Consider the following 25732-nt stretch of genomic DNA (forward strand, 5'->3'; position numbering starts at 1 on the left):
CAGCTGGCACTTGTGCCCAAGATTTAATGTTAGAGATTAAGGTGAGTCTTTAAACCTCAGATCTCCTGCAGCTCTGAGATGAGTGCTGGTTACACTGAGGCAGAAGGTAAAAAGATTAACAGGAGTGCTGGTTACACTGAGGCAGAAGGTAAAAAGATTAATAAAAACATTTCTTACAAGCTCTGCTGCAAATCCAGATACACAGAGATATGGTTGAGGGCTTCAGAGAGATAATTTGAGAGGAGATATCTCACCTTCCTTCTCTGTTTGAGCTTTCTTCCTCTTTCTTTCAGCTTCCTCCTTGGCTTTCCAAGAAGCATAATCCTGATGCAGGTTCACCATGTAAATATGATGACAATTCTTGACAGCTCTGAGTACACAGAGCAAAGAAGATTCCAGGCTGCTTGCAAAGAGGGTCTCCAAGCCATCAAAGACCACTCCCTTGTAGCAGTCTTTACCCTGTGAATAAAGGGAAGAGTAAGTCAGCCATTGCACACAGGGGGCTTGCAGCTGCACCGCAAACCCAGATGTCACCAGCCATCCTTGTTCCAAGTGCAGTAGCTAAGAGCAGCTTGGACCTGTCCGTGGGCTCTGCCAATAAGGGCAGCTGCAGCTTCCCCCAGGGCTCCCTGCACACAGTCCAGCATCCTCCTCCTCCTCCTCCCTCTCCGAGTTGTACCCCAGTGCTGTCTCTCTGGAGCAGGAATGTCTCCTTTTCCCCCACCCCACACACCTTCAGCCTCTCACTGAGGATGTCCACCAGCAGGTCCTTGGGCAGCACACAGCTCAAGAAGTTCAGCTCTTCCCCACCACTGCTGGTGATGTTCAGCTGCTGCGGCGCAGGAGCAGTGGAAACTGTGAACTGCAATGTGGACCATTGTAAGGAAAAGAAACCACGGTGGAAAGCCCTGAACAACTCCCACTGCTGGGCTTGGAGCTGGGGTTCCTCCCTAGTGCAAACTAGAACAGCCCTGCAGTGCAGGCTGGGGGCTCCAGGGGATGGTCCTGGAGGGCCCATCCCTTGGCCAGCAGACACCCAAGATTGCAAGCCCCCAGTGCAGCCTCCCAGCACTTTGTTCACTGCCTGCAGCCACACTAGCCAGGACTGCACTTTGCCAGCAAACCACTGAGAAGCAGTGGAGCTGTCTGCCAGAGCACATTCCCAGCCCAAGTCGTGGCACTATGGACCCACATACCAGGCCGTGGCTGGCACAGAGCCTCCACTGTAAGCAGCCCCTGCTCATCTCAAAGACAATGCAAAGGTCCCAGGCATCAAACAGGGCAGATCATGTTTACCTTGGTGTCCTTTATGTTGGGTTTGCTGGCTGGCACCTTCTTTTGTGCCGGAGGGTTCTTGCCTCTGGCATCCTTCTTGTTGATTTTTTCCCCAGGGGCTTGTTTATTCTTGGTCTGAGCAGTGAGGTGAGGCTTTTTACCTGCACAGGGGACAGATGGTTCAGAGGGGCTTTGAAAGCAAGCAGGCACCTTTCCCTACAACAGGCACAACCCTGGGAAGGAACATGGCACTTTTTCCCCAGTCTGCTGGGCACTGGGAGCACTGTTTCCCAGAAGCACCTCCTTCCCTGCTTTTCTTACCAGCAGGTAAAGCACACCATCCCATACTTGATTTTAAAGTCAGCACTATGTCCCTCCTAACAACTGTGCACACAGGTGACGCTGCTTGCACAGCAGTTCCCCTGCAGATCAAACCAAAGATTCGTCCTCCAGGAGTAATTTTTCCATACACTGCACCCATCCAGCATTCTCCTGTGGAGACCTGCAGCCCTGCCCCACTTGCATCACCTGTCTCCACTGAAGCTAAATCCTCCTATGGGAAAAGTCCGGCTGGGACCCAGATTCTTTTCTTTCCCACCAGCTCCCAACCCAGCCAGGTTCAACACTGAGCAGTGCAAAACTTCCCCCTGCACCGAGCCAGGTTTGGCCTCACCCTGCAGAGCTCAGGGTACCAAGTGCCCAGGAAGTTTCATGAAAGTCTCCAGTCTCACATGGAGAACACCCAACGAGCTGTGTAACCTGACAGTGGCCAAAGGTAAATCTCTGGAGAGAAGAGCTCATCTGGAGCATGTCTCTCATTAGAAATTCCTCTGGGAGGCTGTCCTTCCCTTCCTCTCACTTGCAAGGTTACACTCACAGTCAGTCTTCCTGTGGCTTAATGAGCCACTTCAGAAGACTTTTCTTTGTTAAAGTGCAGGGCAGAACTGCTGCCCACGAGGAGCAAGCTCAATTCAGCTTTGAGGAAATATAAAATACTTGGGAAAGAGACAGGTGTGCTTCACCACCCCTAGAAAAACAACCACATGCCAAGAATGGCAGCAAAAGGGGCTATAGAAGAACCTCTGACTGAGCCCTTAAAACTGATTTTTTTTTTTTTTTAGACAAGCCAGAGATGCACTTCAGCCATGTTCCCTAAGAGACTCAAGGACTGCAAAACTGCTGCTCTGAGTAAGCAGAAGTGGACATTCAAGGTGGGGTTCTCAAGCTCTGGGTCCAGCATTTCTCCTTACCAGCATTACCTTTATCTTTGCCTTTTGGCTCCATGGCAGCGTTGGTGCAGAGCTCCCGGGCACTGAGCCCTGCTGGGCTCCCATCGTTGGCCATGGCCTCTTTCACCACGGTGTCAATGGATATGTAAGCAGCATCATAGTACTGACACAAGCCTGCTGCTATCTCCGTCTTTCCTGAGAGAGAGAGGAGGATGCTTGGTGACACTGGCACAGGAGGCATTGCAGGGACAGGCCCTGGAAAAATCTCCAACAAGATTTCAAAGTTAAAAGGGCAGTGGGAAATCAAGTGTCCCTCCAGGAGAGGCCATGGGGGAGGCAGCTAGAGCGTGGGTACAAGCTCTGAATTCTAGAGCCAAGAGGATCATCTCCACTTCCTGTTCAGCTGAGGACTTTGCCTTAAGCACCATGGCCCACCAGGATACGTTCCTCCTGCCCGCCCTCTCCCTGCAGCCCTGGGCTGCAGCTGACGTACCTGCCCGGGGTGGCCCATGGATGATGACAACAATCCCTCTGGGCTGCCTCTCTGAAGATGCATCAATGCTCAGGTGGCGCATGACAGCCCGAGAGACAGGACTGCCAGTCCCTTTCACCATGGACTCAGGACAGAACGTGAGAGTCCTGTGATGTGCTGCAGTGCAAAACCAGGTCAGCCTCCGGCCTACCTTTGATCCTCACCATCCTCCCCATCCCCTCAGATCCCAGGAAAGGAAACTTGGTGAAAGCAACATGTTCTTGTTCTTTTGTTGCTAGGAAGGTGCAAATATCAAAGAGCCACTGATATTAGACTTGGTCCTACTGGCTGAAGAACTCATACAATCCTAGTCTTTGTGGCTAAGGGACACAAGGGAATATCCTGATTATTTCCCCAGTCTGTGGCAGGCAGATAGGAGTTTGCTTTGGCTACACACAGGGTTGGTAGAGGATGCCACAGCCCTTCACCCAAGAGCTCCTCTGCCATCTGGGGAACAGACAGCTGCTAAAAGCATGGACTTTCCCTGGAGAGCAAGGTGACAGAGAGTTCCGGGTGTATGGACTGGAGTCCCAGCTGTAACCACAGTCAAAAGACACCGCCAAACCCTCACTGTTTTTCTGACCTGGTGCTGCCTTGCCCTTGGCCTCAGCCTCAGTCCTGGCCTTGGTCTTAGTCCTGGCCTTGAGCTCTGCCTGCTGGGCCTTTGTTCTCTTCTCTGTTTCATGGTCTTTTAGCACCTGTGGAGGCAGAGTCTTACCCACAGCACATGGAGGCATTAAAAAGCTCTTTTGATACTCAGACCCCACTGCCATCCGCAGGATCTGTGTGTGTAGGGAAGAGAAACCACACACAAGATTCCTTTTCTTGCCTTTTGATCACACAGACTCAACAAACCTGATTTCTGTCTTCTCCCTTCCTCCCAACAACAAAAACTATTTAAGTCCTCCCAAGGCATGTCAGCAGAGTTGCCTTTGCCCTGGGGATTGCCTCCATCTCCCCGGCACAAGCCTGGGAATGCTGGAGTGCTGTGAAGCTTGGGCAGCACGTACATGGGGACCAGACCTGCCTTCTCACCTTCTTCTCCTCAAGGTACTGCTCATCAAAATCCAGGGAGCAAAACTCAATGGGGAAGTCGCATGGGTTCCTCACCACTGCTGTGGCCTCCACCCCATCGCTGTCCACCAGCACCCATCCCATCTTTAGTGCTGGGGGGTTGAACTCCAACCGTGGCTCCAGACCTTGTCCTGAGAGGTGCAGCTTTAAGTGATTGCTGCTCCCACAAATGTTTAACTCCAGCTCATTCCTGTAAGACCTCTGAAAAGAGAAAAGTGGAGAAAACTCATCCAGGTGACAGGACCCCAAATACAACTCTTGCCCCAAGGCCAGGGTGTTATCAGTCCCTCCAAGGTGAATGGAAACCATATATTTACTTCTGCTAGGGACTACAGCATCTGTGTCCTGGTCTGAGTAACTGGGATGAATCCTGGTGTGCACTGTATCTGGGTATTTGGTAGCAGATGCATGTACAATGGACTGTCAGACATTTTCCCCTAGTCATGCAGGAGTGCAATGCTCATGGGAAGGGCCCTCGGGGTTACAGTGTCCAGACACTGTCCTGGCACTGCTGCATCAGGCAAACATCAGCTCCAGGAGAGAGGCAAATCAGCTCTCACTGGCCAGAAATAAGGGTCATCATCTCTGCTTAGTGTTTGGCTCTGGTCCAAGCCAGACAAAAGATGGTTACATCTCTTGAGCAATTAAAAGATCCCTGGGACTGTTTGTGAGCACAGAAGCACTTGTGTCCATGCTGTTACACACTACCAGTTTCCAAGACCCAGCGGCCACAGGCAAACTACTTTTGGGAATGCTCCATCCTTTAAGTTGAATCCCCAGATGCATGGGAATGTACAGGCAGGCCAGAGCCCCAGGCACTGCTGGCAGCACACCACTACAGGTGACTGTCCCACCATGCCCAGGAAGGTGTGTGGTGGCTGTTTTGTCTGTCAGTCCTGCAGCAGGATGAGCCTTGACTGGCCATTCCAGGATTATCCTCTGCAAGTGGGCAGCTGCTCTGTACTGAGTGTTGCAGCTGCAAATACAGCCAGGCAAGGGGGAGGCTGAGGAGAGTTGGGCACATTGCCCCCATATGCTGAGAGGCAGCCCTGATGCTCTCTGTGCAAGGTCCCTGTGGGCATTTCAAAGCACATCTCATGGGAATGCTCTGTGGGGTGAACTGAGCCACGCTGAGTATGGGCCTGGCAGAAAGCTCCCTGTGAAGGCAGAGCTCATACCACACCCTCTGCACCAAGCCCTCATTTCCAGACAGCCCTGACAGGCCTCCTGGGCTGACACCTGCCAATCTCACCTCTTCCTTGGGTGTAAACCGGATCTGCAAGTTCCGCCACTTTCCTGCACCAAGGATTCCTTTGGAGGGCTTCACTTCAAAGGGACAGGGCTCATCCTCCAGCGCCTGCTGCTTCTGAGGTACGGCTGGTGTCGTGTATTTGAGGTGATTGTTCTGGGCACAGAAATCAATTGTGTGAGGTCTTCTCATGCTCTGAGACACTGATATGGTGCACCCACACCCAAAGCAAGTGTGGCCCCAAAGCCTAGAGCTGGAATTCAAACCTGTAGACAGGGCAGGCAGATAGGGAACTACTGTCGTCAGAGGAGGAGGAATGGGCAAAGATGGCAGAAAAGCAAAGCATCAGCTAATGGAACAGGTCCAGGCAAACCAGCCTGGATCCAGACCCTCAGAAGCTTCCTCAAATGCACTGTAGATCCAAATGCTCAGGCAGCCACAGGAGCAGAAAGGGCAAGAGACAGAAAGAAAACACAACCAAGAAGTTACATGTTCAATGTCGCCTGTGCTTTACCTTCAGAACAGGCTTGGTGCCAGTAATGAACCATTTGCAGGGTACTCGGAACCAGTTGTGGAGTTGGATGGTCTCAACCTGGCACTGCCCAATGAGGATGTCAGAGAAGTGCAGTCTGTTCTTGGAGAGTTCGAGCGACAGTTCAGACACGGTGGCATGGAGGCGGATGTTATATGTGGGGCCTTTTGTCACCTGGAGAAGGACAGAGAATTCAGTGGAGGGTCCAAGTGACATCTGCTGCTGTGCCCAGCCTGCTGGCTGCCCCAAGAGCTGTGGTACCTCTATGGGCAGCAGCACATCCACGTCACCCTGGGGCTGGTGGGCACTTTCAAAGCGCACTTCAAGCACCACGGTGTGGTTGGGGGCCAGGCCCTGCACCTGGTCCAGGTCCACACTGAAACCTTGAAGAGGTGAAAACAGAGCAGCTGAGATGCATGAGAAACACAAAATGTGTCATAAGCATGTTAAGGCCTTACAGGTGTCCTGGCTGAGAGGTCTGGGGAAAGCCCCACACTGTGCTGTGACCTGGACAAAAACTTCAGACTGCACTGAACACACCTCAGATGCAGTGAGCCACTGTGTGATGGAAGTGCAGCCTTGCCTCAAGGCCTCTTTTGGAAGCCTCTTTTGATCCACCAGAGGATCTCACAGGCTGTTTCCTCAATAAAGGCTGAATACAGGAGCTGCGACAGTGTGAACTCCAAACAAAGCACTTCCAAAACACAGCAGACCCCACTGGTTGACAAAACTAGCCCATAGAGTGCCCAAAGAAACTTGCTGCTCGTGGGAGCCAAGGGCAGAAGATGCTGAGAGGTGACCAGGGTGATGAGCCCATCTGGCCCCTGCACAGAAGCATTTGGGCAGTCACAAGGCAGACCAAGTCCCTGGGCATGAGAGTTCTGCCTCTAAAGCTCCCAGCAGGGCCACTGAGAAGAAAAAGCTCAGAAACCTCCCCAGGTTCAGTGGCTTAAGCTAATCTGTCTGAGACACCTCCTGCAAGCTTCATGAAGTGTCTCTACACGCTTACCTGTGTCTGGCAGGACAGATACATCAACCTGGAAGGACACTGGGATCTGCCCTGGGTTGGTGATCTCCAGAGTGCTTCTCTCAATGTGACCCTTATGGACAGGGCCCATGTCCAGGACATACTCGGGCAGCTCAACTCTGCAAGGAGGAGTAAGGACAGTCCTTAAACCACAGCCTGGCTACACATCCAAGTGGATGGAGGATACAAAGACAGTGGCTATTTCTCTATTCACTGCTGTAAAAACTCAGCTCAAGCCCATGAAACCCATGGCCTGACCACCTGGCAATGACTTTGGGAAGTCAGGAGGAGTGCAGGTCCTAGGTTTTATCAACTTCTAATGGTACCTGAAAATAAAATTAGTTTAAAATGGACACTGGCCACAGCTGCTCTGCCATGAAAAGCCAGTGTGAGTACACTGGGTCTCCACTGGTCTCAATGAAACTGCCTAGCCTGGTATATAGCCTGAGCCTGACATTGCTTTGGGGCCTAGGAACAAGATTTGCCTCCACAGGAAATCTTCATTGCTCTGCAACCAGATCACATGATCTGTTCTGCAGAGCATCTTCTTCCTGAATTGAAGCCTCCTGTGCTTGTGCTGCATCACGATGGTGCAAAGAGAGGGACCAAGTTACCTGGATAAGCCCTGCCACCCCACCAGGGTTCAAGCCATCTGATTTTGGGTTTTAAAGGATTTGCTGACATGTGCAGTTCCCTTCTCCTTTTGTTCAGTGTGCTCTGTTAGTTGGCACCAAGACATCAGCTGGGAGCTGTCTCTTTCAGAGCTAATCAGCAGGAACAGAATTTATGCTGTCTGGAAGGGCTTGAAGGTCTGCACTGGGTCCCCCAGCTCTAGGGACAGAACCCCAACACCTGTGGGGAGCTGAGCAGTCCAAAGCTCAGCGTGGTGCTGGGGAAGGGAGAACACTCTGCTGTTCCCATGTAGCGTGTCACAGCCACCGGGACCAGACCCTTTCTGAAGTCCAGGCTATTCCCAGCTCTGCAGACACAAGGAGCTCTCAGGAGAAGGGGACATGGCTGGGTGTTCCCCATGGGGCACCTGGGGATGGGAGTCCCTACTCACTTGACAAGACTCTGGCACAGCTCCTTGTCAGGGAACCTGCTCTTCGGGGGATAGTATGTGAGCTTTTGCTGCAGCTCCAGATCAGCCTTCTCTATCAGCGTCCTCATCGTGTCTATCTGTAGCTGAGAGCTTGGCTAAGGAAAGGGAAGACAGTGGCCGATTAGCAAAGGTCCTTCCCAAGGCCCAGCTTGCACCTGAGAAAGGATCCCTCCCTGCTCTTGTTGAGAGGGGGTGTGGGGGTCCTCCTGGCTGGCTGCTCAGTGTCTGTGACACCTCCTGCTCTCTTAGCCAGGACCTCATCTCCAGGGACACAACTCCAGCATCTTTGCCTGCCCAGACACTGTTAGGAAAACTGATCTGGTCAGGCAGATATAGGATGTTGGATGGGAAGTTATGAGGCAGAAATGCCTTGGGAGGAAACAACTGTGTAGTTTAGGGAGAGAGAATGAACCTTTTTCCCATAGTTCCTTGTTTCAGATGCAAATACTGTTCTGTCCATCAAGTTGTAGTTCAATCCCCTGTTCCAGAAAGTTCAATGTTCTGTGTTCATTCATTGGTCCCTATTACTTGTCATTCATCCCTTGTTCCTCCATTGGTTGCTTTCCAATCACCCCATCCCTGCTCCTCCCATTACCCTTTCTCTGGCTGGTTTCTTTCCACAGTTACCCCGCCTATCCTTTCCCAGTTATATACCCTGGACCCTCCTTCACTCAGGGCTTGCTGCCTCTGAGCCCCTTCAACCTGCCACCCTGCTACCTGATCTCTTTACCTCGCTTCGCCTGGACCCTCCAATAAACAGAGTTGGACCCTCAAGCAGCAAGCCTCTCTCCCTTTTACTGGTCTGCCATTATTACCACATCTAGCCCTCAGAGCATCTGGTGGTTTGTGGGAGCTATCCGCACTGACCAGAGAGCTCGCTCTCGGGAAGGCACCACCCCACCGACACCTGCCCTGTGGCCACAGGCAGACAGACCAGCCAGGAACCTTCCACAGCTCCAGGTGCTTGCCTGCCCACAGCTAGTACCAAGGCAGCTTGGACAAAAACTGCTTTGAAAAGGAACCAGAATGAAGCTGGTGCCTCTTGGAAATGAGCACCACCAGCACAGCCCCAGGGCACAATCAGGCAGCCGCTGTTCAGGTCTGTAAATCTAGCAGGGCTTGGGTCGGGACCAAGAAACTCCCCAGAAATGACCTGCATTTCCTTCAGAGCACCATCTGAACTCCATCCTTTGATCTCTCCCTGGGGTAGAGCTGTTGCAGCCCCAGAAGAGGCCATGAGCAGAGTGGCAGCCCTAAGGGCAATGCTGAGGTGACAAATGGTTGTAAGTGGGCAGGGAGGTCCCAGGTGCAGCAGGGAGCTGCTGTGGGCTGCAAGGGGCTCAGGTGACATGGGGAGGGTCGCATGTGCCAAACAAGGCTGTAGCTGTTCTTACTACAGTGCCAGAGCCAAGATAACGGGGCTTCAGGTCCCGAGTCTTTGGATTCAGAGTCTTCAAGGTCTCAGTCATCAGGGTCTGAGACTTCTTCCGAACAGCTGATATACTCCTCCGACTGTACTGATGCAGGGGTTTTACAAGCTGTTTCAGTGGCTTCTCATGTTTTTCATTTCCTGAAGGAAGAAAATATCCACAAAGAGAAGTGTGGGCAAAGTGCCAGTCCCATTTCAGCTGGGAAGTCCCTGCCTCCCAACACTGGTTTCTTCCAAAAAGAAATCCCTGAAACAATCTATGGGAAGTGGATGCTGCTGCTGCTCTCTGAATCCTCATGTTTGCTCCCACCCATCTCCCACCCCCCAAGGAGCATCTCATCCCCTGCAACGTCACAGAATTCCAACCCTGCCAGAAGCCCTGCCAGCCTCTCTTACAGCTTTCCCAAGCCCTTCAGTCTAGCCATCATCCTTCAGGACCCTGCCAGATGTGCTGGCAAGCTCTGCAGGTTGGTTCCCGGGACAAAGCCCACACGGCATCCTCTGCTCAAGACTCATGAAGCAACCAGGGGGCTTGACTTAGTCTGGGAGTCCTGCAGCCCTCCAGGCTCGGTAGAGGTGAGCATGAACTGCCCTACGGGCATATGGTAGGGAACAAAACCAGAGGAGCCCTTCCTGGGGCCAGACAGGCAGTGCCCACCTGTGATGTTCCAGGGCAGGTTCACGCTGATCATGGGACAGGACGCTTCTCCTTTCAGGAGGATATTTTCTGGGTCCAGGTCACCCACTTTAAGCTGGTAAGTCCTCTTGAAGGCTCCTGGTAATCCTGGCACGTAGGAGAATTTCAGCACTTGCTTCTCACCAGGTGCAATGGAGCCCTGCAGGGACAGGAGAAGAGGGAGGGAATGCATCAGAGTGATGGGGATGGCTCAGGGGACAGACAGGCTGAGGAGACAGGTTCTCATCTAGAAGAAGCCATCAGACCACATCACCTTTGTGACAAATACATTACAGTGTTGGCTTTCGCAACTGTTAGAATAAATACCATGCGTTTTATAATGTTGACTTTTGTAAAAGAAGTTTTGCTAAGGTTTAGAGTTCTTTAAATGTGAATGTTGTGTTGTGATATAAATATTAGTGAAGAGCTCTTGTAATAATAACGTTTAACCAGTGAAGGAATGGAAACCTGTTGAATGTGCTGAAAGGTAACAAATGACTGGGACCAGGACATCTGCACATGCTCCAAAAAGGCAGGACAGAGGAGGAACTATGTTAAAATATTTCAATATGTACAAGCATTTGTAGATATGGATTAGGCTGATGCAATACCCAGGGTATATAAGGGGTGTTGCTGTGTTGCCTGGGTGCCTCTGGCTGTGCCTAAGCACCCAAGCCAAACACCCAGCGCTGTTACTTCTCCTTTGTTGACTTTGTCCCCTACTGTCTCTTATTAAATTTTCTTTAAATTTTAACTAAGGAGTGGCCTTCGTTTCTCACACCTTCTACCTTCCTTGTGCCCAAAAAGTCGAGCCTCTGACCCTAGGGTGCCGTGTGTCCTCCCCAGGGCTCATAAGGCTGCAGCCCCAGCACAGCCTGATGTGAGCACAGCTCTGCTGCTAATGGGGTTTGCCCTCTGCCAGCAAGAGCCCACCTCATCAAAAAAGGCTCTTCTGCTGCCACTGGGGAAGTCCCCGCACTGAGCAGGGCCAGCAGCTCCTCTCCTCCCTTGTAGGAGACAGGCATGAAGAAATGGGAAAGCAATTTGCTTCCTCTTCCCACTGCAAGGAGGGACAAAGGCAGGAGTGCTGCTTCGCCTCAAAGGCATCCAGGCAGGACTGAGAAGCTTGGACAGCAGTGGGATGCTGTTAATTTTTCTCCCCGCTCTTCCAGCCCTGCTGCTCCCTGGCCCAAAAAGCCGCTGCACAGCAACAAAGCTGGAGGAGGCAGAGACCAGCAAGCCTACTTAAGGGATATGTGATCACACAGGCACGGTAAGGTGACCCTCAGAAACACTCCAGTGCCAACACAACCCGAGATCTCAGCCGTTGGGAGTCCCCAGAGTGACTGTGAGCAACCAATTGCACTTTTAATTATGCCACAACATATGTTATAAATACACGTTCTGATGTGGGGTGAAAAATTACTATAGGGGCTGTAGATGTGCTGAGAGCCTTAACACATCCCACGTGTAAAGGAGATTGCTGGGAGACAATGCAGGCAGGCTTTGTCTAGGGGGCTGCAAGAGACCTCCCCCGTGGAGGCAGGCAGACCCCAAAGCCCAGGAAATTTTTGCCTGTCTGACCAATCTTTTAACAACTTTGCCCGTTTGACCATCTTCCTAAAAGGGCTGAGTTATGGGAGGAATCTTACCATATCGAAGCAGTTAACACTGCCAGGTTTTCCCCACCATTTTTTGTTTTTTTGTTGGGCTGAGAGCACCTGGAGGGTCCGGCTCCCTGCAGAGCCATCTCTTCCCCGTCTGTCTACGCTGCTGTCGCCGCTTCCCCGCTCGCCACGGCAACCCAGTGCTCCGCTGCCTCTCCGAGGGAGCAGCCGCCGCGCCCCGACCGTGACAAGTGCCCGGTGACAAGTGCCCGGTGACAAGTGCCCGGTGACAAGTGCCCGGAGACAAGTGCCCAGTGCCCGGTGCCCGGTGCCAAGCCGCAGCTGCTGAGCCCGGCCCGGCCGCAGCCCCGGGACAGCCGCTCCTGCTGCCGCTGCAGATGGAGCCCCTGCACCGCACGCTCGGTGCTGCTGGCAGCACACTTCCTCCATCTGCCGAGCAGGACCCAACAGAGCGGCCCAGCACTCTGGCGGTAGCGCTCCGTCCCTGTCCTCTGTTGCTGTCTCTGTTGCTCATTTTCTCTCCCTGCTCTCTTTTCTATCCCCTTCTGGTCGGGACCATACCCTTTCTTTATCAATAATCAGTTTTCAGATATAACACTTGCTGCGTTTGTGCCTTATTTTCATCTGAGAAATCTATCAAAAAGAATTCTCCTCTACTTCCCTTACAGCAGAACAGTGACCAACACACTTGTGCCTCCTGCCAGTGTCTGCCCTGTGACAGCAGAGCCCCCATCAGCCAAGGCCTGGGGGAGTCTTATCAGGACAGCTCTTGTTTGATCTCCTCTGCCCCCGGCAGAAATTGCTTACAGCTCTGTCTCTCTCATGGCTGGGTTTGGGGTTTTCCCCTCTGACTTTTTTCCCCCTTCCCCCCACCCTCTTTTTTCCTTTTAACACTCTCCTGGGCCACCTGGCACAGGGCTGGGGTCAGTCACTTGTGCTACTTACAGTGGTGGGATTGACCAGAAACACACCAGGCAGATGCTCGCCTGCAGCGCTGGGATTTAGGGTCCAGATGAATTCAATCTTGCCAGTGTTCACCAGGGTGACCGTGCTGTGACCAATTTCATTAAATATCTGGAGAGAAGGCACAGGAGCAGGAAGTTACAGACTCAGGCCTGCTGCTGGGAATCTCCTTCCTCTCTCCTGGCCTTGGAAGCAGACACATCATGGGAGCAGGGACCAGGGAGGAGATAAGGGCACTTGGGAACCCGGGGAACCCCCAGACACAGGGCACTTGCACAGGACCAGGGAGCTCTGGCAGCACACAGTGGTGTGGTAACAACCGTGTGAGGGGCAGCAATAAATGAACCAGGGGACACGGGCCCTCTGCACTCTGAGGGGTCACCAACAGCCAGGAGAAACAGAGACAGCACTGAGGCATTGCAGGAGAAAAGGCACCTGCATGCAAGTATTGGCAAGCAACATACATGCACACAGGGCAACACCGACAGGGCCAGCAGCTGGAAATATCTGTGGGCTTTCAGTTAAAAGAGTGATGTGGGGATTATTCTGGGACAGTCTCCCCAAATACAGTGACTGGAAGCCCAACTTCTTCCCTTGACTGTTGTGTGGATTAAGCAAGAGCTTTAGACAAGAGCATCTTCGTGGAGGTCAGGCTTTGAGAGTGGATCAGCAGAAGGATGTCTCGGGAACATGCCCCTCAGAGCACCCCCCGGGATCCTGCCTTCCTCAGGAGGCAGTCTTAGGTACCCTGAAAAAGAGGCACTCCCAACATTTTGGAGAGGGTTGGAGATGGCCATTTTAAACCAGCTTGGATGCCAGATGCGTCCCTCAAAGGTTGTACTTCCAAGCCCCAGGGCCAACAAAGAGGCTGGGAAGGGAAGGGAGCCCTGGACCGAGGTGGGCAGGAACCTGCTGGCCGTGGTCCCAAGGCAGCTGTGCCAGGGTGTTGCAGTTCCTGTTTATTTTATTAGTTTATTGTCAAATAATTTGCTCTGTTGCACCTCCATGTTCTCCCCAAGTTGGTTCATCCCTGATTTGTACCCTGCCTCAATGCTGTCTTTCATGCCATTCCCCACCCCTTGTTCCAGCTCTTTTCCCTGCCTGTCAAGGCAACCCAACCCCTTATTCCCAAACCTGTGCCACTTCTTAGCCTGGGCCAATCCCCAACTGCAACACCCCTTTGGAATTCCCCTAAACTTGGATGCCCCTTTGGCCCATGTGACTTTACCCTTCCTCCCCCTGCCCTACCCCAAAAAAATGATGTATTCCCTTTACTCCTCCCCTGAAGATTCCCCACTGGACAACTGCTAGCAACTTCCCCGTAAGTTGCAACAGTATAAAAACCCATGCAGCAGGGAGGGCTCTTTTACATTGCTCCTTTCACTTGAAATAACATCTTCCCTGTGGAGTCTTAAGACAGAGAGCCTCCTCCTTTCTCCTTCGCCTGGTCCCTGTTGTGGCTTGTATCTGGCACTGCAGAGCATGTGGCTCTAATTCTGTCTCTGGCAAATCCCCACACCAAGGCAGTTCCTCACACCTGGCAGCACCAGAGTTTCTAGAGCTAGCCTGGGCTCTGGTGGGCTGTATCACCAGGGGACACGTGTGGTACCTGAGAGCCGCAGTTGATCTCCCGGAGGCTCAGGGAGTAGCTGACACGTGAGGCCTCCCCAGTCACCATCACCTCGTAGGTGGGGCCTCCCTCCACGTGGCACAGCGCCGTGACACTGGAGATGGCGTTGAGGTGGCCAAAGAAGGTGAAGGAGACCTGCTGGCTCCCTCCTGGCTGCAGCACACCTGACACTGGCACAATACTGAAAGCCTGGAGGACAGGAGAGATTGAGGTGTTGAGCATGGAAATGGGTGCAGAAGAGCATCCTGGACCAAAGTGCAGCTGTAGCCACTGCACAAACACGGCCACAATCACCCTAATCTCTTCCTGCATCTGTGCCACTGACCAATGGAGGGACCATGGGGAAAATCTTCTCCCATACTCAGGAATCAATGCATGAATTAACACATTACATTAAAGTGAACTGGGATGTCTCCTGGCAGCAGAAATTCTCTCTGGTGCACAACTTGTTCTTTTTAATGCCTTTCAAAAGCATTTCTTACTGCTTTTAGAAAAGGGGAAGACTCAGAGTGAGAGCTCTTGGAGCTCAGGGAAGGACTCTGGCCCAGCTAATCTGACTTCTGAGGCTTTTCCCCTCTCTTTTGATTTAAATGCTGCTTTCTCAAGGTGCCTCAGCAAAAGGTCCTGCAAAAATTTCCTACGGACTACCTGATGTGTTCCAGGGGGAGCAATGCCCTCTATAGGTGCTGCACAGCGTCCCTGGAGTGTCCTACAACATGTCCTGCACAGCCCCTCCAACAGCCAGTTGGTTCAGCAGCACTTTGTATGGGCCTGGAGGGACGTGAGGCCCCTCTGTGTGCAGTGCTGGGGGCCACCAGTGGGACTGGGAGCTACAGCCCTGCTTGCCACGCTGGCAATGGATGAGTGAGACGGATTCCCTCTTACCTCCTGCGCTTCAAGGGAAGTGTGCGGTACATCCATAGAGCACCTGAATCCCGTCAACCCTAGTGGGGTGTAATAGCCTGCACGAGTTTGTGGTGGCACCTGAAAAACAAGCCATTTTCTATGCTAGGAGGAAGAGACGGCCACTTTGCAAAGTCTCAGTTTGTAAGACAGCTCCAGGGCCAACAGTGTAATACCAGCTCTTGGGTGAGAGCAGACACCTGGAAACAGGTAGTCTGGCTGGGCTGGGAAAAGGGTACATGGAGATCAGGACTCATCACAGCTTGCTCTGGGAAGGAAGCTGGAGGTCTTACCGTGATGATACAGATAAAAGCCTCATCTCACATTGTGAAGAAAACAAAGCAAAAAAATTCCACACTCAACACAGGCTTGTAGAATCTGAGCGTGCTCCTCCAAGAAAAACTCTCCTATTTCTCCCTCTCACACACCCCACATCCAGCCACTGGCCCTGCTGCCTGGCCAACTTTCAGAGCACAGGACAACAGGGCAGCAAAAAGAGAGGTCAGCACGAGCATGACTTGTTGGTGGCAGGCTGGGGAGGCAGCACAAGCACTAGGTGTACAAGAAAATCTACCTCTGCTCCTACAGATTGGGCAAGACCCTGCGATTCTTTCAGGGCTATGACTGCCTCCTCCACATTTCTAATCTTGAAGCGTCTTGTTTGAGATGCCAAGGAATCCAAACAGGTTCTCTTCTCCTTTGGTGGTTGAGGTTTGAATGTAGGTAGGTAAAGCTCAGATCTGGAAAACAACATAACTATGAACAGGGACCTGCAGTGGGAAGGAGGGAGGAACACCTGCACAAGCAGCTCCTGGTCAGGATGCAGCCCCTGACCAGGGTGCTGGCACGTTGAACTGAGAAATGGTTTGATCCAGCCCTTCCCAATCCAGGCTGGAGCGGGTCTGCTCTATAGGCAGCCCAGGGATGACACTGAGGTAGCAGTGGTACAGCAGCTGCAATTGCTTACGTTGAGGAACTAGAGAGGATAGGGATTAACATCTTGTGGGGATGCAAAAAGCACAGTGGGAGGAAAGCAAAAAGGTGAGATCTGAGGCACTGAGGGGCAGACCCGGCCACAGACGAGCCAGCACAGCCCCCCACAGTGCCCAACACCAGAACCTCTGCGGCTCCACCAGGTATTTATCAGGAATGTTTCCCTGACAGTGTAGGGGGGGTTGATTGACATTTTCCAACACTCCAGGCGACTCGGGTCACATTCCCCATTTTTAATTGAAGCAGGTGCCTGGAGTAACTCTGCTTGTGTTTCTAACGCCATGTGAGGGACACCGTCAAGCCGTGCCTGCCTGTCACCCTGATGAGCTGCAAGTGCTCCCCACACAGTCAAACATGACCTGGATGCACCATTCCCAGACAGGCATTCAGGGCCTGTAATGACCTGCACCCCAAAGAATCACTGCCTTTGGCTTTGTAGTGTGTGATCTAAGGCTGGGTTTCGTTTCTGGATGAGGGGCTCTCTCATCATAACCCCCAAGAGATCCCCTAATCATCTATTCTACTGTCTTTAGTTGAATGAATGGTTTGAGGCAACTTCCCAGGACCATGGTGACCAGAAGACATTTTTCACCCTAACGTAGAAACTCTCTGGAAGGCAGGGATAGGAGATGATGTGATGAACAAGTCCTGATGTCAAACAGAACAGAACCCATAAGGTACATGTTGCACAGTGGACAAGTCAAAATAAGTAACAAGTGTCCACAAAACAAGGGAGTGAAGAATCCAAGGTGTCCACTGAAAGCTGACCCCTGGGAGGGAAATCATCCTGGCAGTAAAGGAGTTGTCCTAGCAAAGAAGGGAAGGGAAGGTAACAAGATGTTCAGCATCAGCCCAGGCACTAAGTAGCTCTTTCTCTGGTCTTGGGACTTTCTGGGCATCCTGCAGCACAATGCAAGGGAGGAAGGCAAGGAGCAGAGAGCAGCTCCTGCAGAGAGGACCCATCCCAAAGCAGAGGGACCAAAAGGGCCTTCAGCAGCACTGTGGGAGTTGGCACTAGGAGCCCTTCATCAAGGTGGACATTGCCTCAGGCCACAGAGGTCTGAGAAAGCAGCTTTCACCCCAGCTTTCCTTCCCAGGGGAAACCACTGTGGGGGCTGCACAGCACCAAACTGCTGGAAACCTATTCCCTGAGCATCCAGCCTGACCACGGCTGGTCAATGTTATTTGCCAGATCCTAGGCCAACACCTCTGTTCTTTGCCAAGTACAAACAGGACACCAGCAAGAAGAGCTTCAGGGAGAGGACAAAGGTGCACACACCTCAACTTGTTCACCTGGCTATCCGAATGGAATGACCAGTGATACTTGACAGGAAGTGGGCTGCAGTTGGTGATCTCCAGAGAACGCACTTCTTCAGTGCCAGCCATGATGCAGCCAAACTCCAGGGTGCTGGGCTGGATTTGGAGATTTGGGAAGAGGACTTCTCCCCGAAGGGTGATATGCTCCACAAATGGATGGCCCCTGACCATGCCTATCTTCAGAACTTTCTCTTTTTTCCAGCTCTTAAAATCCAGTTCATAAGCTGGGTCAAATGCAATGTAGAGATAACAGGTCTCCCCTACATCCACTGTCACAGGCTGCCGGACACAAACAGGAATTAATCACCTGTGGGATGATGTCCCAAGGTCTGACAGCACAAAACTATAAATGTTCAAAGTGACCCCAGCTTGGGCTTCTCAGTTCATGGTTCATTTCCTTACAGCAGGGGTCTGTAGGCACCACAGTCTAGTCCAGGACTCCCTCAGGCCATTTCTGTGCTCAGCCCCAATACAAGGGGGTGGCTGCGGCAGAGCTGGCATGCTTTCCATGAGACACCTTTACTGCATGGCTTGCCCAGACACAGTTGCCTGCTCCCTTCTCCCTGTGCCTTAAAGGCAGGACGGATCTTCTCAATTCAGGAAAGATTTTGATTCCTTCAGCAGCTCCGCTGATGCAGCTCAGGCCAGCTCACTGCTGATGCTGCAGAATGAACTTCTTGACCCAAGGAGCTCCCTTGAAAAGCACCAGAAAGGCACCACATCCCTCCTGTTCAGACCCCACTGCAGGAGTCCAGGGCTGCTCACCTGGCCATCTGGGAGGGGCTGCTGGTCCTCATCACAGACCAGGAACGGCTGCTCCAAGTCCAGCATAAGGTCCAGTGGCAGCAGGCAGGTGTTTTTTAAAGACAAAGGCTGGTACTGCCGAGTCAGGTCATCACTGGGTTTCTATGGAAACAGGAGACAAGGAAAAACAGCCTCAACCAGGCACAGACCTCCTCCTGCTTCTGCTGCATCTCACATTTTTCAGCCCCAGAAACGCATACATTCCTATTTACCCTTTCTATTTATTACCCTTTCTTCCAGGAGGTTTTTCTTTAAAGATACTTCTCATGTTTAGAAACCACAGCATCCTCTGGGGGACAGGGAAACACTCCCATGTACAGATGAGGGAATAGGTCCCTGAGAGGAGGTGGCTGCTTCAACAAAATCTAAAGCAGAAAGTGACTCCAGACCATTTGTCTCCAGTTTTGTCCTTCTATTGGGCAGAACAGCACTAGATGGTCTTCACTCACATACAGTCATTTCTCACAACCTTATTGGCTCTAGCAGCCTCATAAAAGCCTAGGCTCTTTTTTCCTGTCTATGCATTGTGCTGGGCTTCTTGCATGGTTTAGAGAAACCAGAGACTTTGGGAAACTACTTCTGGATGTGCTGACATCAAACAGGTGCTGTGCCATAGCATGCAATAAATCAGTTTGTGTGTGTGGCATCGAGCAGAACCCAGGCAGAATCAGGTAGAGCTGAAAAGCTTCTAATTACATCTGAACTGCCTGTTCCAGGGGGGATTCTGTACTTCAGTGGAAGCCTGGGAACCAGAGGAGAGGCCTGAAACTGCAGAAACCAAAGGATGAAACATTGTCTCTTTTTCAGACAACTTGCAGGAGAGGGAAAGATGATGCTGGAGTTGGAATCCAGAGACTAAAGGGCACCTGCTCTGCTTCAGTGTTATCATCACTGCAGCTGCAGGATGTCTGGGGGTGTGGGTCTCAGATTCAGTCAAAGAGAGAAATGGAGAGTTTCTAACCAGGCAGAAGCCTGGGAAAGAGTTGGAGAAGAATGTAAATAATTCTTTATCTCTCTTCTTGTTCACATTGTTTATAGTGAAGTTCTATCACTGTGCGTCAGGCACTCTGCACCAATGGGGTGGGTTGTTTCCACTTCAGGACTAATGGAACTGGTCCTCACAGAACTCTGTATAAAAGAGCAGTGTATTCTGAATAAACGAGAGTTTCACTCTCAGCAGCCTTCTAAGTCAGTCTTCTCATTCCCGTCCTGCCTCAACAGCAACATGGGGGGTCCTCTGAACAGGTGCAGCTTAGGGAAATGCACAGCAGAGAAGGCAAAGAGACACAGGAGATGATGGGTTTTTCCTTGTCAGCCTGAGGAATTCACAGGAATCTCCATTTTTCCCAGCTTCCTTACAGCATCGGTGTACAGACATCACCGTGCCTTGGAGGATCCTCAAAAGCCTCCCTTTACAGTGAGCAAAGAAAGTAGCATTTCTCTGGAAGCGGCCACGATCCCCCTTGGCAGTGCAGCTGTAATTTTACTTTGGGAAGTTAAATACCAGTCTCACCTCTAAAAGTGTTGTCACTTACTTTACAGAGTGTCTCAGGAAAGGTAAAGAGGAGCTTTAACACAAGCACACAACCCCCTCAGCCATGCTGTTAAATGCCAGGATGCAATCCCAAAACTTACCTTCTCCACGTGGAAAGAAAATTGTCTGGCTGATATTTCTATGGAGGGATCAATATATTTGCAGATAAGGACTGTTTCTATTATCTTCTCTCTCCTGCTGGCTATCCCTCTGACAGCTTCACACATCACATAATCCTGCACCTCCTGCATGCAAGAGTCACTTGTCACCAGTGGGTGGTGGCAGGGCACCCTGCAAATGCCCGACATTGGCTCAGCACCCACCATAGGCCTCATTCCTGCCACAGAGTTACGGTCACTGCCCCCTTTTCTTCCTGCGATGCAGCTTGTTTATTCTGTGCTCAATTGTCTGCAACACTGCACCCCAATAACCACTTGGCACTTGTTTAATTCACTTTCTTTTTGGGCTCCTAGTCTAAGTGTAATTTATTTCTCTGCCCTTCTTTGCTGACTAAGCATGCAATGCTGTTTGCCCCAAAAGAGCAGTATTTCCTTCCAGCCCTACTTTGGTATCAGCACTGGGTTCTGGTAGCTGTGGAATCACAATAAAGTCTTAGCTGGTCTAGGGGTGGCCAGCAGGGAAAGCAGCTGGTGCTGCCACAAAAACGTGTGGTCTTAAACCAGTTTCTTGAAGGCCCCTGCTCATTTCCCCAGGCTAACGTCGAGGGACTGTGGAGCAAGCCCAGGAGAGGGGATCTGATGGTTGCCCAGGCTCAGCCCCTGGGGGCACCTCACCTGTGCGACGCGGGAGAAGCCTCGCAGCACCAGGTCCGCAGACTCGCCTGGCTGCAGTTTCATCAACGGTGGCTCCAGCGCAAACATGGGGGCAGCACGTTTGGGGCTCTGGGAATCATCTTTGGGGCTACTGAGGGCTGAGATGCCCTGGCCCCCCTCCTCAGGTGGGCTGTAGCATCCCGCGCTCCAGAAGAGCTGATAGAAATGGTGGCCCCTGTTTGTCACTTTGAACCGATGAATACAGGGAAGGAAGCTAGAATAGAAGGCAGGATGGAAAATATTATGGGAATAGCTATTTCCCTGGTCATCAGATTGCTCCCAGTGAGCAACCTGAGGTGTTAATAGCTTGGAGAAGGTCTTCATTTCCAGCTCTTAATGTGGACCAGAAATAGTATCTGATAAGCTGCCCTTCTGATGTCATTATTGCAAAGAAAAATGTGTTTATAATGGTAATGTAGCATTTTCCAGGCAAGGCTAACAGGACCTGGTGTTTTCCTCCAAAATGTTTGTTCTGGGGTGATTCACACTGTTGCTGTACTTTGTGCCCAAAACTGTAACTGAGTTTTGAGATCCTGCACTTGGGGACTTTGTGTGTGGGGGTATGATTGCAGGCATTCCCAAAAGCCAGCTCAGAGGCAGTTTCTGGATGATCCCAGCAAGCTGATAAAAATTGTCTGCCTGCTCCAGGAGAGGAAACCAGGGAAGCAGGGCCTCTCTCTCGTTGGTAGCAGCCTTGGTTTTGCACTGGTAGCCATCTGTAGAAACTTCATTTTGCAATAAGAAACTGTTTGGAAGTGAACTTTGCAAACTCTGCTGGCAGTGAAAAATTGAGCGAGGTCCTGGGCAGAGCAGGGCAGCAGCAGAGCCCATGAACAGCTGAGGAAGCAGCGGTGCAGACCCCACACAAACCAGAGAGTTTCCATCTGCCTCTGGGACTGCTCTGTGGGTTCCTGCCTTCCCGGTGGGAACTGTCACCCTCCTGTCTCTTTGTTCCCGGGGCCCCTGCATGCCATTTTGGTGTGATGCCATCTTCCCTTGGTCCCTCAGCCACAAGGAGGGACCACCTCATCTGGGCACCATTTCAGGAACCTTTTGTGAGCCTGCCATCATCACTTGATCATTACTCACTGTCCTGCTGACAGACATTTATGTCCTCACTTGATCAAGTAATAATCAAGACACTAGAACTAAAGAAAATTCAATGGCAATTTAGCGACTTGTTTCTCTGACAGTGGCTTTTGAGGGTGTCCAACAACTCTCAACTGGCCATCACATGTTTCTAAAGGAACCTCTCTGCCTTCAGGGAGTCAGGGCTTTGGACACTGAAGACCTTGCCTGAAGGACTACAGCAAAACTGCTCTTTGTTGAGACAGGAGCAGAGGTGGGAGTGGAGAGATCTCCTACCTGAATTGGCATCCCAGGTTGAGCTCTGGGGCAAATGGTTTGTCTATGACAATTGTGCTGCCAGTGTCCAAAGCCACCAGCCGACAGGCAGTCCAAAGGCTGTCCCCAGTGAACAGCTGGATAGTGTCAGCAAAGAGTCCAGTGTCATCCAGGGCTGCTGTGACAGTCACAGGCACCTGACCCCTAGCAGGGATCACTCCTTCTCTGGGTTCAATGGTGTAACAATGGGGTTTGCAAGGCTGTAAGACAAGCATAATACGCATTTAGGATGGGAACCATACACCCTGGTGTCTTGTGGAAAAAAAGACTAAAGAGGGGATGATAAAAATCATAAAGGCTTAAAATCCCTAAAATAGAGTATTGGGCAACAGCAGAACTCCTACAACTTGTCTTTTCCCCTCCTTTAACGGACTCACCTAATTAACCCAGTTCTGCCCAACCCAAGTGTTGCCTTCATGGAAGACAACGGTGACCTGGTTTCAAGGAACAGCACGGCAGCCCAGTCTCCCCTGGGCCACTCGGGCTAACAACACACGCAGGACACCAATGTGGTGGACAGTCGAAAGCGTTTATCTTATCTCATGGGTTTAAATAGTCTTGGGGGACTCTGCTACGTCAGGAGGGGTTGGTAGGGTCTCTAGGGTTAGTTAGGAGTGGAAGACTACTGGGTTAGGTGTGGTTACATTCTTTGGGGTAATGGATAACATGTTGCAGGGTGAGAGGGGGATGGGGGTCTTTCTTTCCGTCACATCCCGAAATCTTCCGTTCGCCTGTCCCTATCTACTACATCTCCCCCCTCCTTTTCATAAATAAAATGAGGTAGTCGTAGATATAGGCACTGGAGTGAGGTACAAACTTGTAACTTGGTAAGGAAAAAGGGGTTTGGTAAACCTGAGTAACTCTCGCAAGGTGAGTTTTGAAGGCTTTTGCAACTGACTGTGTTCGCAGTTTTTGGTTTACAGCATTTGTTGCTGGCCCACGAACAGAATGTTTGCCCGTTCTAGACGGGCCTGAACAAACGAGACCAGCTTGTTCAGCAGGCATGGTCCTATGGTAACAGCTAAAAGCAGTATTGCTAGCGGACCTACCAGGGCGGAAATTAAAGTGGTGAGCCAAGGTGATTGATTGAACCAGGATTCGAACCAGCTCTGCTGGGTTTCCCCGTCTCTCTTTCTCTGAGCCAGTCTATCTCGGAGTTCTGCCATGGAGTCTTTAACGACTCCCGTATGATCTGCATAAAAGCAGCATTCCTCTTTCAAAGCTGCACACAGTCCTCCTTGTTGCATGAACAAGAGGTCCAGTCCTCGCCTATTCTGTAAAATTACTTCTGAAAGCGAAGAGACTGATTTTTCTAGATAGGAGATGGATCTCTCGATCTTCTGCAGGTCTTCATCGATGGTCATTTGCAGCTGAGAGAGTCTGTGCTGTTGGGTTGCGATGGCTGAGACACCAGTGGCTGTACCAGCTGCTCCCAGGCCAAGCAGCATTGTGATAGTTATACCTGTGATTATTTCTCTTTTGTGGAGTCTGTCAGGTTCTTCGAAAAGGTGGTACACTTCTTCATCTGAGTGGTACAGGACCCTAGGAACAATCAGAACTTGGACACAGAAGTCAATAGAGTCATTAAATTTGGCAAGGAACACACAAGGACTCACTCCGGATCGCTGGCAAACTCACATCCCAGACGCGGATGGGAGCACCCACTTATTGGTTTTTCTGTTGGGCTTGACAACTGCAGTGTAGAAGTTGCCTTTCTGCTTTGCTAAGGTTGCATTGTTAAACATTTGCCCCGTCTTGTGATTTGACTCAGGGTGATTCCTCTGCGGGGAGTGTCCCATCTGCACTGGTGGGGGGCACTAGCTGTGGAGTAACTGAAGGGGGTGTTTAAAGCAATGCCTTCGTAGAAAGGGGGTTTAACATCATAACAAAGCCAACAGGAGTTAGTCAGGTTCGGTTTGGTTTAGTTTAGGGTTAGAAAGGTAGCTTCTAGCATACAAACACAGGGGTGTTCCACGGGCTGGTGGAGGGCTCTATGTGACCCTTTTGCAGCTCGAGGTTGACCAGTTCCAGCAAGGCTGCCATTCAAGGCTTTGACAGGGGCCACTGCTCAACCCATACGGGTCTGGTGATTTCCAAGTCAGTTTGATTGGCAGCAGTGGGTGTACGGCAGGGGCCCTTAATATAAATTTGTAATCCTGACTCCTAATACAGCAAGGATGTCCCTTCCTATCAGGGGTGGAGAGTTTTGCAAAATGTAGGGGTGGATTGCTACTGTTTGTTCTGGTCCCTTTTTTGTATGAAGCATTATGGCTACTAATTGGGTGCTTTTCCAAGCTCGGGATGGCCCTCCCGCTCCGTTCACTGGGGGGACTTCTTTGCATTGCCAGTGTCGGGGCCACAGTGCTTGGGGAAAAATCGAGCAGTCTGCTCCTGTGTCTGCCCAAAACTGAAGCCCTATGACATGGGAGTCCTGACTGCCATAAAGACGGCACGTCCCCCACATCTTCGGAGGCTCCTTCCCTATTTTCATGGCCAGGGCCACCCAGGGGTCCCGTTCTGGGGCGTCCCCTGCTGACCCCGCGACACAGGCGCTGCTTGCGGTGGTAGTGGGTATGAAGGTACTGCAGGCTGTGTTGCGAAATTCGCTGGTGAAGGTACCAAGCTGGCTGCCTCCTGTGTGGGTATGGGGTATAAGGGCACCCCGTCCCACTGGGGGTTGGCATAGATGAGCCGCCTTGCATTCGCGGCGGGAGGAGCTGAGTGCGGCCTGCACGCCCCCTCCCTCTCCCGTTTCCCTGGGGCTGGGACCTGCATTCCTTGGCGAGGTGCCCCTTCCTCCCGCAGCTCCAACAGGCTCCTCTCGGGCGTGCTTGGGGTGGAGGCGCCGCGGCAGGCTGCCGTGCCGGCTGGGGACAGCTCACCGCGATGTGACCTGCCTCACCACACTTGAAACATGCCATGGCACTGGTCAGGGTGTGGACGGCTGCCTGAATGGGTGTCAGGTGCTCTTCCCTTACTACATGTCTGATCATGTCAGCCAGGCTGGCTCCGGCTGGCAGGGAATGTAAGATATCTTTGGTGACAGAGTTGCACTGCTGGCGCAAGCAGTCAGCTACCACGGGGCCCTTTGCCTCTGCCGGCAGGGTAGAGGAGTCTATCGCTGCCTGCAGGCGATCTACGAACTGCGTGAAGCTTTCGCTCTCTGCCTGCCTCACGGTGGACCACGGCGACGGCTTGGCCACGACCCGGGAGGCTGCACGAATAGCCTCCCTAGCAGCCTGAGTGGTCGCCCTGAGCTCCTCAGCCTGCATCTGTGTGGCTTGTTGCTGAGGCGTGATCATATCATCGTGCTTTCCCATAAGCCTGGATAACATCGATCCGCGTAGTGGCTGCCTCGCGCCAGATGCTTGGGCTAATAGCTTTGTACAATTATCCTCCCATTCCTGTCTAAACACAATCATTCCGGCACCATCAAGTATCATGCCACCTATCCGCTCGATATCAAAGGGAAGCAGGTCGTCATTACTAAAAAGACCATTGATTAATGTGGAGACCATGGCTGAATTGATTCCTTTTTCTGCAATGGCTTTGACAATTGACTGTACATCTTTTGGGTTTACCGGGCCATATACCCTCT

General features: G+C 51.7%; 1 protein-coding gene and 1 long non-coding RNA gene across 2 annotated transcripts in view; both read right to left on the minus strand.

The window, feature by feature from the left end:
• Positions 1-25732, minus strand: part of LOC144247087 (hydrocephalus-inducing protein homolog) — a 261188-nt gene that overhangs the window by 2804 nt on the left and 232652 nt on the right. Inside the window, exons 18-32 of the mRNA XM_077786425.1 lie at positions 25042-25620; positions 24672-24768; positions 22096-22334; positions 20692-20944; positions 19999-20142; positions 18325-18465; positions 12699-12827; positions 10108-10285; positions 9415-9590; positions 7982-8115; positions 6901-7037; positions 2526-2699; positions 1297-1436; positions 734-1180; positions 255-459 (exon numbers count right to left, since the gene is read on the minus strand). Of these exons, the coding sequence (XP_077642551.1) occupies positions 255-459; positions 734-1180; positions 1297-1436; positions 2526-2699; positions 6901-7037; positions 7982-8115; positions 9415-9590; positions 10108-10285; positions 12699-12827; positions 18325-18465; positions 19999-20142; positions 20692-20944; positions 22096-22334; positions 24672-24768; positions 25042-25620 (3173 nt within the window). The remainder of the gene's footprint in view (positions 1-254; positions 460-733; positions 1181-1296; positions 1437-2525; positions 2700-6900; positions 7038-7981; positions 8116-9414; positions 9591-10107; positions 10286-12698; positions 12828-18324; positions 18466-19998; positions 20143-20691; positions 20945-22095; positions 22335-24671; positions 24769-25041; positions 25621-25732) is intronic.
• Positions 4290-6485, minus strand: LOC144247049 (uncharacterized). Its single transcript, XR_013340744.1, has 4 exons — positions 6153-6485; positions 5874-6065; positions 5363-5515; positions 4290-4311 (listed from the first exon to the last, which is right to left on the minus strand). It is a non-coding gene; the product is annotated as an uncharacterized LOC144247049 (long non-coding RNA).

This window comes from Lonchura striata, chromosome 13, assembly GCF_046129695.1.
Source record: "Lonchura striata isolate bLonStr1 chromosome 13, bLonStr1.mat, whole genome shotgun sequence".
NCBI lineage: Eukaryota > Metazoa > Chordata > Aves > Passeriformes > Estrildidae > Lonchura > Lonchura striata.